The sequence below is a fragment of the Gorilla gorilla genome, chromosome 2 (assembly GCF_029281585.2).
Source record: "Gorilla gorilla gorilla isolate KB3781 chromosome 2, NHGRI_mGorGor1-v2.1_pri, whole genome shotgun sequence".
Classification (NCBI taxonomy): Eukaryota; Metazoa; Chordata; class Mammalia; order Primates; family Hominidae; genus Gorilla; species Gorilla gorilla.
The window spans coordinates 131,810,586-131,827,383 of record NC_086017.1 but is presented as its reverse complement, the minus strand read 5'-3'; the positions used below and the strand labels follow the sequence as shown (position 1 = coordinate 131,827,383).

The window sequence follows — 16,798 nt, the reverse complement described above, 5'->3', positions numbered from 1 at the left end:
CCCTGTGTCCAAGTGTTCTCATTGTTCAATTCCCACCTATGAGTGAGAACACGCGGTATTTGTTTTTTTTGTCCTTGCCATAGTTTGCTGAGAATGATGGTTTCCAACTTCATCCATGTCCCTACAAAGGACATGAACTCATCCTTTTATATGGCAGCATAGCATTCCATGGTGTATATGTGTCACATTTTCTTAATCCAGTCTATCATTGATGGACATTTGGGTTGGTTCCAAGTCTTTGCTATTGTGAATAGTGCCGCAATAAACATACATGTGCATGTGTTTTTATAGCAGCATGATTTATACTCCTTTCGGTATATACCCAGTAATGGGATGGCCGGGTCAAATGGTATTTCTAGTTCTAGATCCCTGAGGAATCGCCACACTGACTTCCACAATGGTTGAACTAGTTTACAGTCCCACCAACAGTGTAAAAGTGTTCCTATTTCTCCACATCCTCTCCAGCACCTGTTGTTTCCTAACTTTTTAATGATTGCCATTCTAACTGGCATGAGATGGTATCTCATTGTGGTTTTGATTTGCATTTCTCTGTTGGCCAGTGATGATGAGCATTTTTTTCATGTATCTTTTGGCTGCATAAATGTCTTCTTTTGAGAAGTGTCTGTTCATATCCTTTGCCCACTTGTTGATGGGGTTGTTTGATTTTTTCTTGTAAATTTGTTTGTGTTCTTTGTAGATTCTGGATATTAGCCCTTTGTCAGATAGGTAGATTGCAAAAATTTTCTTCCATTCTATAGGTTGCCTGTTCATTCTGATGGTAGTTTCTTTTGCTGTGTAGAAGCTCTTTAGTTTAATTAGATCCCATTTATCAATTTTGGCTTTTGTTGCCATTGCTTTTGGTGTTTCAGTCATGAAGTCCTTGCCCATGCCTATGTCCTGAATGGTATTACCTAGGTTTTCTTCTAGGGTTTTTATGGTTTTAGGTCTAACATTTAAGTCTTTAATCCATCTTGAATTAATTTTTGTATAAGGTGTAAGGAAGGGATCCAGTTTCAGCTTTCTACATATGGCTAGCCAGTTTTCCCAGCATCATTTATTAAATAGGGAATCCTTTCCCCATTTCGTGTTTTTGTCAGATTTGTCAAAGATCAGATGGTTGTAGATGTGTGGCATTATTTCTGAGGCCTCTGTTCTGTTCCATTGGTCTATATCTCTGTTTTGGTACCAGTACCATGCTGTTTTGGTTACTGTAGCCTTGTAGTATAGTTTGAAGTCAGGTAGCATGATGCCTCCAGCTTTGTTCTTTTGGCTTAGGATTGACTTGGCGATGTGGGATCTTTTTTGGTTCCATATGAACTTTAAAGTAGTTTTTTCCAGTTCTGTGAAGAAAGTCATTGGTAGCTTGATGGGGATGGCATTGAATCTATAAATTACCTTGAGCAGTATGGCCAGTTTCAAGACATTGATTCTTCCTATCCATGAGCATGGAGTGTTCTTCCATTTGTTTGTGTCCTCTTTTATTTCATTGAGCAGTGGTTTGTAGTTCTTCTTGAAGAGGTCCTTCACGTCCCTTGTAAGTTGGATTCCTAGGTATTTTATTCTCTTTGAAGCAATTCGGAATGGGAGTTCACTCATGATTTGGTTCTCTGTTTGTCTGTTTTTGGTGTATAAGAATGCTTGTGATTTTTGCACATTGATTTTGCATCCTGAGACTTTGCTGAAGTTGCTTATCAGCTTAAGGAGATTTTGGGCTGAGATGATGGGGATTTCTAGACATACAATCATGTCATCTGCAAACAGGGACAATTTGAATTCCTCTTTTCCTAATTGAATACTCTTTATTTCCTTCTCCTGCCTAATTGCCCTGGCCAGAACTTCCAACACTATGTTGAATAGGAGTGGTGAGAGAGGGCATCCCTCTCTTGTGCCAGTTTTCAAAGGGAATGCTTCCAGGTTTTGCCCATTCAGTATGATATTCGCTGTGGGTTTGTCATAGATAGCTCTTATTATTTTGAGATATGTCCCATCAATACCTAATTTATTGAGAGTTTTTAGCATGAAGGGCTGTTAAATTTTGTCAAAGGCCTTTTCTGCATCATTGAGATAATCATGTGGTTTTTGTCTTTGGTTCTGTTTATATGCTGGATTACATTTATTGATTTGCATATGTTGAGCCAGCCTTGCATCCCAGGGATGAAGCCCACTTGATCATGGTGGATAAGCTTTTTGACATGTTGCTGGATTCGGTTTGCCAGTATTATATTGAGGATTTTTGCATTGATCTTCATCAGGGATATTGGTCTAAAATTCTCTTTTTTTGTTGTGTCTCTGTCAGGCTTTGGTATCAGGATGATGCTGGCCTGATAAAATGAGTTAGGGAGGATTCCCTCTTTTTCTATTGATTGGAATAGTTTCAGAAGGAATGGTACCAGCTCCTCCTTGTACCTCTGGTAGAATTCGGCTGTGAATCCATCTGGTCCTGGACTTTTTTTGGTTGGTAAGCTATTGATTATTGCCACAATTTCAGATCCTGTTATTGGTCTATTCAGAGATTTAATTTCTTCCTGGTTTAGTCTTGGGAGGGTGTATGTGTCCAGGAATTTATCCATTTCTTCTAGATTTTCCAGTTTATTTGCATAGAGTTGTTTATAATATTCCGTGATGGTAGTTTGTATTTCTGCAGGATCGGTGGTGATCTCCCCTTTATCACTTTTTATTGTGTCTATTTGATTCTTCTCTCTTTTCTTCTTTATTAGTCTTGCTAGCGGTCTATCAATTTTGTTGATCTTTTCAAAAAACCAGCTCCTGGATTCATTGATTTTTTGAAAGGATTTTTGTGTCTCTATTTCCTTCAGTTCTGCTCTGCTCTTAGTTATTTCTTGTCTTCTGCTAGCTTTCGAATATGTTTACTCTTGCTTCTCTAGTTCTTTTAATTGTGATGTTAGGGTGTCAATTTTAGATCTTTCCTGCTTTCTCTTGTGGGCATTTAGTGCTATTAATTTCCCTCTACACACTGCTTTAAATGTGTCCCAGAGATCCTGGTATGTTGTATCTTTGTTCTCATTGGTTTCAAAGAACATCTTTATTGCTACCTTCATTTCGTTATGTACTCAGTAGTCATTCAGAAGTCTACCAAACATTTAAAGAACTAATACTACTTCTACTCAAACTCTAAAGAAAAAAATTGAAAAGCGGGGAATACTTTCAATCTCATCTATGAGGCCGGCATTATCCTAATACCAAAACCAACAAAGACAGAACAAAAAAGAACACTACAAGCCAATATCCTCGATAAACCTAGATGCAAAAATCCTCAACAAAATACTCACAAATCAATTTCAACAAGACAACATATTTTTTAAAAATCACTTATTATCAAGTGGGAATCATCTCAGGAATTCATGAATGGTTCAGCATATGCAAATCAATAAATATCATATATCACAGTAACATAATCAATAACAAAAACTATCTGATCATTTCAGTAAGTGCTGAAAAATCATCTAATTTCAAATTTCACACTATCTGGTTTCCAATCTACAAAGCTACAGTAAATAAAAGCAGTGTAGTAGTAACATAGAAACATACCTATAGATCAGTGGAATAGAATAGAGAGCCCACAAACAAACCCTAACATGTATGATCAAATAATTTTTTGACCAGGGTGCCAGTACCATTCAATGGAGAAGATAGTCTTGTCAACAAATGGTTCTGGGAAAATGGGATATCCACATGCCAAATAGTGAGATTAGACCCTTTTACTATATACAAAAATTCACTCAGAAATGGATAAAAGGCCCAAATGTAAAACCTAAAGCTATAAAACTCTTAGAAGAAAACAGGGTAAAAGCTTCATTCCATTGGATTTGGTAAAGATTTCTTACATATGACACCAAAGCACAGGCAACAAAAGAAAAAAATCGCCAACTTGAACTTCATTAAAATTTAAAATATTTGCATCAAAGGGCAATTACTATTGGTGAAAATGTAAACCAGTATAGCTGCTATGGGAAACAGAATGACAGTTCTTCAAAAAATTAAAAATACAATTATCATATGATCCAGCAATTCTTCTTCTGGATATATACCCAAAAGAACTAAAAGCAACGTTTCAAAGAGATATTTGTACACCCATGTTCATAGCAATATTATTCATAATAGCTACAACATGGAAAAAACAAGTGCCCATAAATTAACGAACAGATATCAAAATGTGATATATACATACAATGAAATACTATTCAGTCTTAAAAAGGAAGGAAGTTCTCACATATGCTACAACATGGATAAACGTTGAGGACATTATGCTGAATGAAATAAGCCAGTCATAAAAAAGAATAATACTGTATGCTTTCACTTATATAAGTTACCTAGAGTAGTAAAAATTATAGAAACAGAAAGCAGAATGGTGGTTTCCAGGGGCTAGAAGAAGAGGGACATGGAGAGTTATAATTTAATGGGTGTAGAGTTTCAGTTTTACAAAGTGAAAGATTTACAGAAAAGGATGGTGATGATGGTTGCATAATATAAATGTATTTAATAACACTGAATGGTACACTAAAAAAATTAAAACTAAAATATCTAATTACCACATGACCCTTCAGTGGTACTCCTGGGCATTTACACCAGAGAAACAAAAACTTAGGTTCACACAAAAATATGTACACAGATGATCATAGTTGTTTAGTAAGAATAGCCAAAAACCAGAAACAAGTCAAATTTCTTTGAACAGGTGAATGGCTACACTGTGGTACATCTATACCATGGAATATTATCCAATTCAATATAAAGGAATAAACTATTGATACATGCAACAATATGAATGAATCTTCAGAGAGTTATACTGAGTGAAAATGGCCAATCGCCAAAAATTATAAACTGTATGATTCCATTTATATAACATTTTTGAAGTGGCAAAATTACTGAAATGAAAAACAAATTAGTGGTTGTTAGGTGTCAAGGATGGGGTTGGAGGGACAAGGTGTGACCATAAAAGAGCAATATGAAGAATCCTTGTGGTGATAGAAATGTTTTGTATCTTGATTGTATAATGTCAATATCCTGGTTGTGATATTACACTATAGTTTCCTAAGATGCTACAATTGGAGCAAAGTAGGTGAAAGAATATGGATATCTCTGTATTATTTCTTATAACTACATGTGCATCTACAATTAATTATCTCAAAATAAAAAGTTTAATTTTAAAAAACAAGATGACACTAAAGTAGAATTTGGGAGGAAATTTATAGTACTATAGGCACATATTAGAAAAGAAGAAAGTTCTCAAATTAATTAACTGTTTCCACTTTATAAACTAGAGAAAGAAGATCAAATTAAACCCCAGGTAAGCAAAAGCAAAGAAATTTAAGTGATCAAAGCAGAATTCAATGAAATCGAATATAGAAACACAATAAAGAAGAGCAATGCACCCAAAAGTTGATTCTTTGTGAGAATCATGAGAATCAATACAATTGATAAACTTCTAGGCAGATGGATAAGGAAAAAAGAGAAGATACAAATTACAAATAACAGGAGTTAAAGAAGAGACATCAATACTGATCTCAAAGACATTAAAAATATGCCAATAAATTTGAAAGTGTAGATTTTTCACAATAGTTACTCATTTCTTAAAAAATAATAAACTTTATTTGGTCATAAATATTTATCTTACCTGAATATTTAAAGAAATGTAATTGGCATTAATGTGGCAGATAATGAACCAAAATTTAAGGATACATTCGTATAGCACCTGTTCTCGTCCCAATAGCCAAGATTTTCTGAACTGGATCAAAGGCTAATGCTGTGGGCTGATGAGGAAAACCATGCCGAACTGTCTGAAAGAGAGCAAATAATACCAATAAGTCTCTAGGGAAATAAAAATTACAATCACAAGATACCATTATATAGCCACCAGAATGTCTAAAATTAGCTTAAAGGAAAAAAAAAGCTACCACCAAACATTAACACAGAGATGGAGTAACCTAAACTCATACATTGTTGATGGGAGTGTAAAATGATACAAACACTTTTTAAAAATATCTTGCGGTTTCTTATAAAACTAAATATACATCTGTCTTACAATCTAGCAATTCCACTCCTATGCACATATTCAGGAAAATTAAAAGCATATGTTCATAAAATGATTTGTATAAGTAAGACCCTACCAGCTGTATTCAAAATAGCAAAAATCTGGAAACAGCCCAGGTGTCCAACAAGAGAATCAAAAAAACAAACTGTGATATGATATAATCATACAATGGAATACTACTCAACAATTAAAAGACACAAACTACTGATAGATGCAACAACACAAATGATTCTCAAAAAAAACTATGCTAAGAAGCCATACACAAAAAGTTTATAAAATCAGAACAGTAGTTGTCTTGAAGAGTTATTGATTGGGAAGGAATATGAAGAAACTTTTTTGAGTAAAGATGTAATATTCTGTATTTTCATAGCAGTTTGGATTACACAAGCATATACATTAGTTAAAACTCATAAAATGGTACAGTAAAATTTGTGATTTCTCTGCATATAAATTATACCTCAAAAAATGTTAAGAAATTATTAGAAACAAATATTAAAATCTATTTAATGTTATGTATATGGAGGTGTTAAAGAGTAAAGTATACTGACATCTGCAACTTGAAAATGCATCCACAAAATAATATAGATACATGGGTGGACAGATGGATAGATAGATACATGATAAGTGAATGATAACTGTCAAATATTAGTGGTAAGAATATACATATGAGTGAGTGTTCACAATATAATTCTTTCAACTTTTCTTTCTGTTCCTGCCTTATACATCTAATAAATGGCATGTATAAAAAACCTACATCATAAAAATTAGTGAAAGAATCAATGTTTTCCTTCTAAGGTTAGGAATCAAACAAGTATTTCCACTCTATCCACCTCTATTCAATATTGTACTGAAGGTTCTATCCCATCCAGAGCAATTAGACAAGAAAAAGAAGTAAGACACATCCAGATAAGAAGGAAGAACTAAAACTATCTGCAAGGAACACAATTTTGTATAAATGCAATCCTAAGAAATACACTAAAAAATTATTAGAACTAATAAAGGAGCTCTGCAAGCTAAAGTTACAAAATTAATGTAAAAAAGTCAATTGTGGGCTAGGCACAGTGGCCCATGTCTGTAATATCGGCACTTTGGGAGGCCAAAGCAGGAGGATTGCTTGAGTTCAGGAGTTCAAAACCAACCTGGGCAATATTACAAGATCCCATCTCTACAAAAAAAAAAAAAAGGAAAATTTCACCAGGCATGATGGCGCACACCTGCAGTCCCAGCTACTCAGGAGGCTAAGGCAGAAGGATCACTTGAGCCCAGGAGGTTGAAGCTGCAGTGAGCCATGATCATGCCACTACGCCCCAGCCTGAACAACAGAACAAGACCTCATCTCAAAAAAAAAAAAAAAAGTCAATTGTGAGATCTTTCAAGGCTATTGGAGCTACTGGCAAAAAATTACTGTATAGATTTCCACTGCTGATTATTTATAATGAGTAGTTTTCCCCACTCCAAGTTTATATTTCATATCATATTTGTTCAACAGCTCTTTAAGTGAATCTATTTCAAGCATGTCTGTTAGATCCATTTCTTGTTAGAACAATGCCTGACAATTGCTTAGAAACTATATGTAAAATGGGCTGGGTGCAGTGACTTGCACCTGTAATCCCAGCACTTTGGGAGGTCAAGGCAGGGGGATCACTTGAGCCCAGGAGTTCGATACCGCCCTGGGCAAGATAGTGAGATCTTGTCTCTATTTAAAAAAAAAAAAAATTAGCTGGGCATGGTGGTGCATGCCTATAGTCCCAGATACTCTGGAAGCTTAGATAGGAGGATCACTTGAGCCTGGGAGGTTGAGGCTGCAGTAAGCCATGATCACACCACTGTACTCCAGCCTGGGTGACAGGGTACAAAAGAAACTATATGGAAAAAATTTTAAAAATTGTACACACCCTTATTCATTGACCAAGGATACTGTTTATTGATAAGGGCATAGGGTACTTTATATAGTTGCATGATCAAGCATCCATCAATGCCAAAAGAAGAAAAATGACATTAATTGTTGTCAGAACTATAGAAACGGTGAGTTGAAGTCCCTGCTTCAAAGTGTTTTTATGAAGATAAATGTCTTGATTCACCATGTGGCAAAATCATGATTATAAATCCAGTGCTTTACCATTAGGCTATAATAAATGCTTTTATGAGGACTTAAAAGTGAAATATTAAAAAAATTAAAAGTCAATTGTATTTCTGCATACTAACAGTAAATTATCCAAAAATAAAATAAAGAACCCCATTTATAATAAGTAGAATCCAAAGGAATAAAGTACATAGGAATAAAATGAACAAAGGAAGTGCAAAATTTGTACTCTGAAAACTACACAATATTCTTTTAAAAATTAAAGATCTAAATAAAAGTCATCCCAGATATCTATAGATTAAACATTAATGTGGCAATACTCTCCGAATTGATATTAAAATCAATGCAATCTCTGTCAAAATCCCAGCTGGCTTTTTTGCAAAAATTGACAAACTAGCATTAGGTATATCTCCCAATGCTATCCCTCCCCCCTCCCCCCACCCCACAACAGTCCCCAGAGTGTGATGTTCCCCTTCCTGTGTCCATGTGTTCTCATTGTTCAATTCCCACCTATGAGTGAGAATATGCGGTGTTTGGTTTTTTGTTCTTGCGATAGTTTACTGTGAATGATGATTTCCAATTTCATCCACGTCCCTACAAAGGACATGAACTCATCATTTTTATGGCTGCATAGTATTCCATGGTGTATATGTGCCACATTTTCTTAATCCAGTCTATCATTGTTGGACATTTGGCTTGGTTCCAAGTCTTTGCTATTGTGAATAGTGCCGCAATAAACATACGTGTGCATGTGCCTTTATAGCAGCATGATTTATAGTCCTTTGGGTATATACCCAGTAATGGGATGGCTGGGTCAAATGGTATTTCTAGTTCTAGATCCCTGAGGAATCGCCACACTGACTTCCACAATGGTTGAACTAGTTTACAGTCCCACCAACAGTGTAAAAGTGTTCCTATTTCTCCACATCCTCTCCAGCACCTGTTGTTTCCTGACTTTTTAATGATTGCCATTCTAACTGGTGTGAGATGATATCTCATTGTGGTTCTCATTTGCATTTCTCTGATGGCCAGTGATGATGAGCATTTTTTCATGTGTTTTTTGGCTGCATAAATGTCTTCTTTTGAGAAGTGTCTGTTCATGTCCTTCACCCACTTTTTGATGGGGTTGTTTGTTTTTTTCTTGTAAATTTGTTTGAGTTCATTGTAGATTCTGGATATTAGCCCTTTGTCAGATGAGTAGGTTGCAAAAATTTTCTCCCATTTTGTGGGTTGCCTGTTCACTCTGATGGTAGTTTCTTTTGCTGTGCAGTAGCTCTTTAGTTTAATTAGATCCCATTTGTCAATTTTGGCTTTTGTTGCCATTGCTTTTGGTGTTTTAGACATGAAGTCCTTGCCCGTGCCTATGTCCTGAATGGTATTGCCTAGGTTTTCTTCTAGGGCTTTTATGGTTTTAGGTCTAATGTTTAAGTCTTTAATCCATCTTGAATTGATTTTTGTATAAGGTGTAAGGAAGGGAACCAGTTTCAGCTTTCTACATACGGCTAGCCAGTTTTTCCAGCACCATTTATTAAATAGGGAATCCTTTCCCCATTGCTTGTTTTTCTCAGGTTTGTCAAAGATCAGATAGTTGTAGATATGTGGCGTTATTTCTGAGGGCTCTGTTCTATTCCATTGATCTATATCTGTTTTGGTACCAGTACCATGCTGTTTTGGTTACTGTAGCCTTGTAGTATAGTTTGAAGTCAGGTAGCGTGATGCCTCCAGCTTTGTTCTTTTGGCTTAGGATTGACTTGGCGATGCGGGCTCTTTTTTGGTTCCATATGAACTTTAAAGTAGTTTTTTCCAATTCTGTGAAGAAAGTCATTGGTAGCTTGATGGGGATGGCATTGAATCCATAAATTACCTTGGGCAGTATGGCCATTTTCACGATATTGATTCTTCCTACCCATGAGCATGGAATGTTCTTCCATTTGTTTGTATCCTCTTTTATTTCATTGAGCAGTGGGTGCAGCACACCAGCATGTCTCATGTATACATATGTAACTAACCTGCACATTGTGCACATGTACCCTAAAACTTAAATTATAATAAAAAAAATTGACAAACTAATCCTAAAATTTATATAGATATCCAAGAGACTCATAATAACAAAACAATCTTGAAAGAGAACGAAGTTAGATAACTCACATTTTTCTATTTCAAAACTTATACAAACCTAAAGTAATCAAGAAAATAAGGTATTGGCATAAGGATAGACAGATAGATTAATGGAACGGAAATGAGATTCCAGAAATAAATCCTCACATTTTCAGTCCATTGATTTTTGAAAAGAGTGCCAAGACAATTCATTGAGGAAAGACTAATCCTTTCAGCAAATGGTGCTGTAGCAACTCTATATCCACATGTAAAAGAATCAAGTTAAATCCCTTACTTATAACATACACAAAAATTAACTCAAAATGGATCATACATTTAAATATAAAAGTCAAAGCTATAAAACTCTAAGAATAAAGAAATCTGTTTAAATCTTAGTGACTTCAATTAGGTAATTTTTTTAAATTATTTTTTAATTGACAAAAATTATAAATGTTTATGGTTAGAACATGGTGTTTTGATGTATGTCTGCACTGTGGAAAGGTAGACAATGGTTTCTTAAATAAAACACCAAAAACACAAGCAATTAAACAAAAAACAGACATATTGAACTCTGTCCAAAGCAAAAACTTATGTGCTATAGAGGACACTGTCAAAGACAGTTAAAGAAAACAAATCTGGAGGCATCACATTATCTGACTTCAAACTATACTACAAGGCGATAGTTACCAAAACAGCATGGTACTGGTATAAAAATAGGCATGTAGACAAATGGAACAGAATAAAGAACCCAGAAATGAAGCTGAATATTTCGACAAGGTATTTGACCTTCAGCAAAGCAACCAAAAATATAAGGTAGGGAAAAGACACCCTATTTAACAAATGGTGCTGGGATAATTGGCAAGCCACATGTAGAAGAATGAAACTGGATCCTCATCTCTCACTTTATACAGAAATCACCTCAAGGTGGATCAAAGTCTTAAATCTAAGACCTGAAACCATAAAAATCCTAGAAGATAACATTGGAAAAACTCTTCTAGACATTGGCTTAGGCAAAGAGTTCATGACCAAGAACCCAAAAGCAAATGCAACAAAAACAAACATAAATAAATGGGACCTAATTAAACTAAAAAGCTTCTGCACAGCAAAAGAAATAATCAGCAGAGTAAACAGACAACCCACAGAATGGGAGAAAATATTCATAAACTATGCATCTGACAAACAACTAATATCCAGAATCTACAAGAAACTCAAAAAAATCAGCAAAAAATAAAAATAAAAATATAATAATCCCATGAAAAATTGGGCAAAGGACATGAATAGACAATTCTCAAAAGAAGATATACAAATGGTCAACAAACATGAAAAATGATCAACACCATTAATTATCAAGAAAATGCAAATTAAAACCACAATGAGATACCACCTTACTCCTGCAAGACTGACCATAATTTAAAAATCAAAAAATAATAGATGTTGGCGTGGATGTGGTCAAAAGTGAACACTTTTACACTGCTGGTGGGAATATAAACTAGTACAACTCCTATGAGAAACAGCATAGATATTTCTTAAAGAGCTAAAAGTAGAACTACCATTTGATCCAGCAATCCCACCATTGGATATCTACTCAGAAGAAAAAAAATCATTATATGAAAAAGACACATGCACAGGCATGCTTATAGCTGCACAATTTCCAATCGCAGAAAAATATGGAACCAGCCTGAATGCCCAACAACCAATGAGTGAATAAAGAGAATGTGGTATATATACACCATAAAATACTACTCTGTCATAAAAAGGAATGAAATAATAGCATTTACAGAAACCTGGGTGGAGTTGGAGACCATTATTCTAAGTTAAGTAACTCAGGAATGAAAAACCAAATATTATATGTTCTCACATATAAGTAAGAGCTAACCTATGAAGACACAAAGGCATAAGAATGATATAATGGATTTTGGGGGCTCAGGAGGAAGGGTGGGAGTGGGGTGAGAGTTAAAAACTACACATTAGGTACAGTGTACACTGCTCAGGTGATGGGTGCCAAAAATCTCAGAAATTAGCACTAAAGTGGTTATCTATGTAACCAAAAACCATCTGTTCCCCAAAAACTATTGAAATAAAAATGGGAAAGGATAATCCACAGAATGGGAAAATAATTTGCAAATCAAATATCTGAAAAAGAACTTAATCCAGAATATATAAAGAACCCTTAAAATTCAATAAAAAGACAAATAACCTAAGTTTAAAATGGGCAAAGGATCTTAACAGACATTTATTGTATAATAAATAAATAATATATATAAATGGCCAATAAACACCGAAAGATCCTCAACATCATTAGCCATTAGGGAACTGTAAATCATATCAACAAGATACAACTGTGCACCCACTAGGATAACTATAATAAAAAACAGATGTATTAACACATGTTGATAAAGATGTAAAGAAATTGGAGCCCTAATACATTGCTATTAGAAATGTAAAATAATGCAGGTTCTTTGGAAAATAGATTGGTAGTTCCTCAATATATGAAATACAGAGTTACCATATGATTCAGCAATTCTGCTCCTGGGCATAAACCCAAGAGAAATGAAAACATAAATATAAACAAAGCTCTTGTAATGTTCATGGCAGCATTATTCATAGCAGCCAAAAAGAAACAACTCAAATGTCCATCGACTGATAAATAAATAAACAAAATGTGGTATATCCACACAATAGAATATTGTTCATCAATTTTAAAAAATGAAGTACTGATATGTGCTACAACATAGATGAACCTTGAAAATGTTATGCTAACTGAAGAAGCTAGTCACATACTGTATGATTCCATTTACATGAAGCGTATAGAATAGGAAAATCTATAGAAACAGAATTTATATTAGTGGTTGCCTAGGGATGGGTGTTCAGAGTAATAGGAATTGACTGTTAATGAATACAACGTTCCTCTCTGGACTGATGGAAATGTTCTAAAATTGATCGTGGAGGTTGTTGCACAACTCTGTGAACATACCAAACACCACTGAAATGTACACTTTAAATAGGTGAATTGTACGGTGGGTGGGTTATATTTCAATTTGAAGTAAAATAATTTTTTCTTCTCAAGAACGCCAAATCGTATTATGAGACAAGGTATGCAATAAAAAGTTGAGATCAGTTGGGGTACCTAGTTGATTTCAAAAGAATCAAGGACATCAACTGGAATGATATAGATGCAGTAGGAAAAAAGGAGCAAAGAAAATGTAGAACCGAGTTTGAAGACAACTATGTTAAGCTTAAAAAATTCTCAGTTTTAGACAAAGTCAAAAAGTGTTCTTGAAATATTATAATTTATGCTCAGTGAAGTAAGATAATAGTAGCAAAGCTAGTAAAAAAATAAGCGAATTTCTTAATATCTAGCTCTTCTTAATGCTACTTTGCTTTGCTTGTTTTCTTTTGTTCCACTCTCCCTTCAAAATATTACAGGAATGAAGTGGCCAACGTATCAATAGTTACACAAATCTATCTAGATATTTGAAGCAAATAAATATGTAATAGAAAGAATTAGTTACAAATATGTGGGAGGGCTAGTCATACTACCCTGAGTTAAGGAAGTTGCTACCTCCTCTGAGGATGAAATGCATAAACCTGTACTCAGTGCTGATATTGCAAGAGGCACTACCAGAAACAAAATGACTTTTGCTTCCCCTCTACTTTTTAATCTGACATAAGTGCCTCCCATTGGCAGAATCTAACCAGAACCCAGCTACCAAAAAAATCTGAATATTTTAGTGTAGTTTTCATTTTAGTTTTCTTAGTATAATTGGGAACATAAAGGGACCAGGATAGAACTAACAGCAGTACTTCGGCAAAGCAGAATTTATATCAGGCCTGATTGTTCAGGCTTAATACTGTCATAATATGGCAAAATAGCCTCAAAACCACCTGTGACGGGGACTGTCTACTGTTCCCCAATGTCTGCATTTTTCCCTTCTATACTAGTAGAAGTTTTAGTTCAGCAGATAACAATCCAGTTAAATACTATATTTATCAGCCTCCACTGCAGGCTAGACCAGATCGTGAACAAAGGAAAACAGAAGAAATTATATATAACATATTCTTAATGGTAAAGGCAAATATTCTATTTTTCTTACCTTCTGACTGATTGGAAAATAGATACAATAGCAGGAGTTAGAACAGCCATCTTAGAATATGAGATGGAAGCCATATGTTGAGGATGGCAGAACAAGATAGAAAGATCTTGTTGGATTATTGACACCATACAATCATGGAATCAGTTCAAGGTTGCTTTTGATTGGACATATTCATAAAAGAAAGATAAATTTCTATATTGTTTAAGCCACAGTTACTATGGCCTGTTACAGTAGCCTAACTTGCATCCTAATACATACCCCAACCATTCATTTTTAAAAAGAAGTAAATATTAGATCAACAAGTTAATTTATGAGGAATGCTTTCCAGTATTGATCATCAGCCTAAAAAATGAAAAAAATAGATATGGCTTTTGATTCTAAAGACTTCTAGCGTGCTACCATATTAATGGTTCATGCTGTGAAAGTTGCAGATACCAGAATGAAATCATTTTTTGTAGACCCAAACAAACCAGAGCTGGAAAAGCGAAAAGCATGAAGGGTTCATGCTTGCATGTCTGAGATAAAGACTGTCTCAAGGACTTTCTAAAACAACTCCAAGAGAAATTCTTTTTTCAGTACTGCTACAATTAATATAAGATCCTCTCGAAAGAACACTTGCCCAGTAATAGCGTTTCCACCAATGAACTGATGCCAACTCTGGCTTTGAGTCTCCAAAACCAATGACCTCTATTTCCAAGCAGTTTATGTGAACTTCTCCTTTTGCCAATACCAGCTTCCCTTTACTCTCGCCTCTTCAGATGCATACGTGGTTTGGCATGGCTATGCATCTCAGGTTAAAAAAAACTTCATTTCTAATTCCCAAATAAATTCAACATCTTTGGACATATTTTTCATCTGATTTTTTTGGTTGACATTGCATATATATATCATATTCAAATAATACTGATATGCCAAAGCTATCATTTCTATATTTAAACACAGAACTCCTAGAAGCATTGTACCAGGTTTCACTTAATAATATTAATGTAACCACTGGAAACTACCATGTATAGAAAATAATAATAATACCTATATGTAACAGGGAATAGAATATTCCAATTATGAAATACATTTATTTTATTTAAAAATTATTCTAGGTAGAAGATTTGCCAGTACATAGCTATGATTACCTAATATATGCTATACCTTTTCTGATATTAGGTTACTTGTCGGGTTTTTGGTCTACAGATGTTACACTCTGGGTAAAGTGTGGATTGGGGCATATCATTCCAGATCTTGAATTCAGAAATTGTATATAAACTGTCTCAAAATTTATGCAGTAAGTCATGAATTGATATAATTTGAGATAAAATATCTGTAGTAAGGAACGTGATGGACACAAAATATTTTGCCACTTTGGTAAACAAAAGCCAATTATTACTGGAACTATGGAGCAACTCTCATTGTTGAGAAAGGTCCCTCAATTTCAATGATACTTGTTTTCAATAACAGCCAAATCATTTAAACCTTGAGTTTTTTAGGATTATGTGTGTATGTTCACAGCTCTTACCTAAATCCGATGTCATCTTGGGTCACTGAAAGTATTGCTGAATAATTTCCTGCTCTCTTGGATGAAAGAAAAGACTAAGTAAAAGGTCTATAATGCATATGACACCATAGAGTGGCATAACTGTGATAGAAATAACAAGTTCCCATGAAACTCCATCACATTGTGATTCAAAAAAATTAAAAAGTAAGATTGTTCTGTATGCACAAGAGTGGCAAATTACCTGCTCACGTAAACAGCCACTGGTCATTGGCGATGGAAGTACTGGTACTAGTTTCTCAGTAAGACTTACAAATCTCTTGAAATAATAAGGAAACTATCACATTCAAAGATCCAAAAGGTAGTTATATTAAATTTTTAAAAGACTAAAGCACTAATCCACTCCCATTTTATATTTGGAAATATATATAATAGAAATGGGATATTTGTTCATTAACTTATTAATTTTTTGAAATTTTATATCTAGCTTTTTTCTTTTCTCACGCTAGTTTTATTTTTAACATATTCTATCATGCACATAGTTTAACAAGTCATATAATTCTATAGGACATATTAGGATAATTAAAAGTCATATGTCTCCTTCCCTCTCCCATTTCCTACTTCCCATATGCAACCACTTTTCAATCTTTTTTGCTCTTTATTTTGGTATTTTTACTTAATGTGTCTCAAAATAACATTTTTACATTGCTACTTACTGACTTTTCCAAAGGAAAAAAAAAAGGATTCTCTTTCTCACCTACCCCCATTACACATACAAGCATACTTCCCACATCCCCATCCTCCAAAAAAAAATTCTAACTGTTCAGTCTCTACTACTACTCTTTTACTTTGCCACACAAATGTTTTTGTTCCCTGGGGCTAATTTTTTTTAATTTTCTTCATTTCCTTAGTTTTTATGTGCTTATCACTAATTCAGTCCCAAACTCTTCCCCTAATTGCCCTAATCTTTCAATATGTTAAACATCAGA

General features: G+C 34.4%; 1 protein-coding gene across 4 annotated transcripts in view; it reads right to left on the bottom strand.

Annotated features, from left to right (window-relative positions):
* STXBP5L (syntaxin binding protein 5L) overlaps window positions 1-16,798 on the bottom strand; it is a 514,817-nt gene that overhangs the window by 462,750 nt on the left and 35,269 nt on the right. For all 4 annotated transcript variants that reach the window (XM_019024729.3, XM_019024728.3, XM_031009718.3 and 1 more), the window contains exon 3: window positions 5,698-5,795. In XM_019024729.3, coding sequence (XP_018880274.1) covers window positions 5,698-5,795 — 98 coding nt within the window. The remainder of the gene's footprint in view (window positions 1-5,697; window positions 5,796-16,798) is intronic.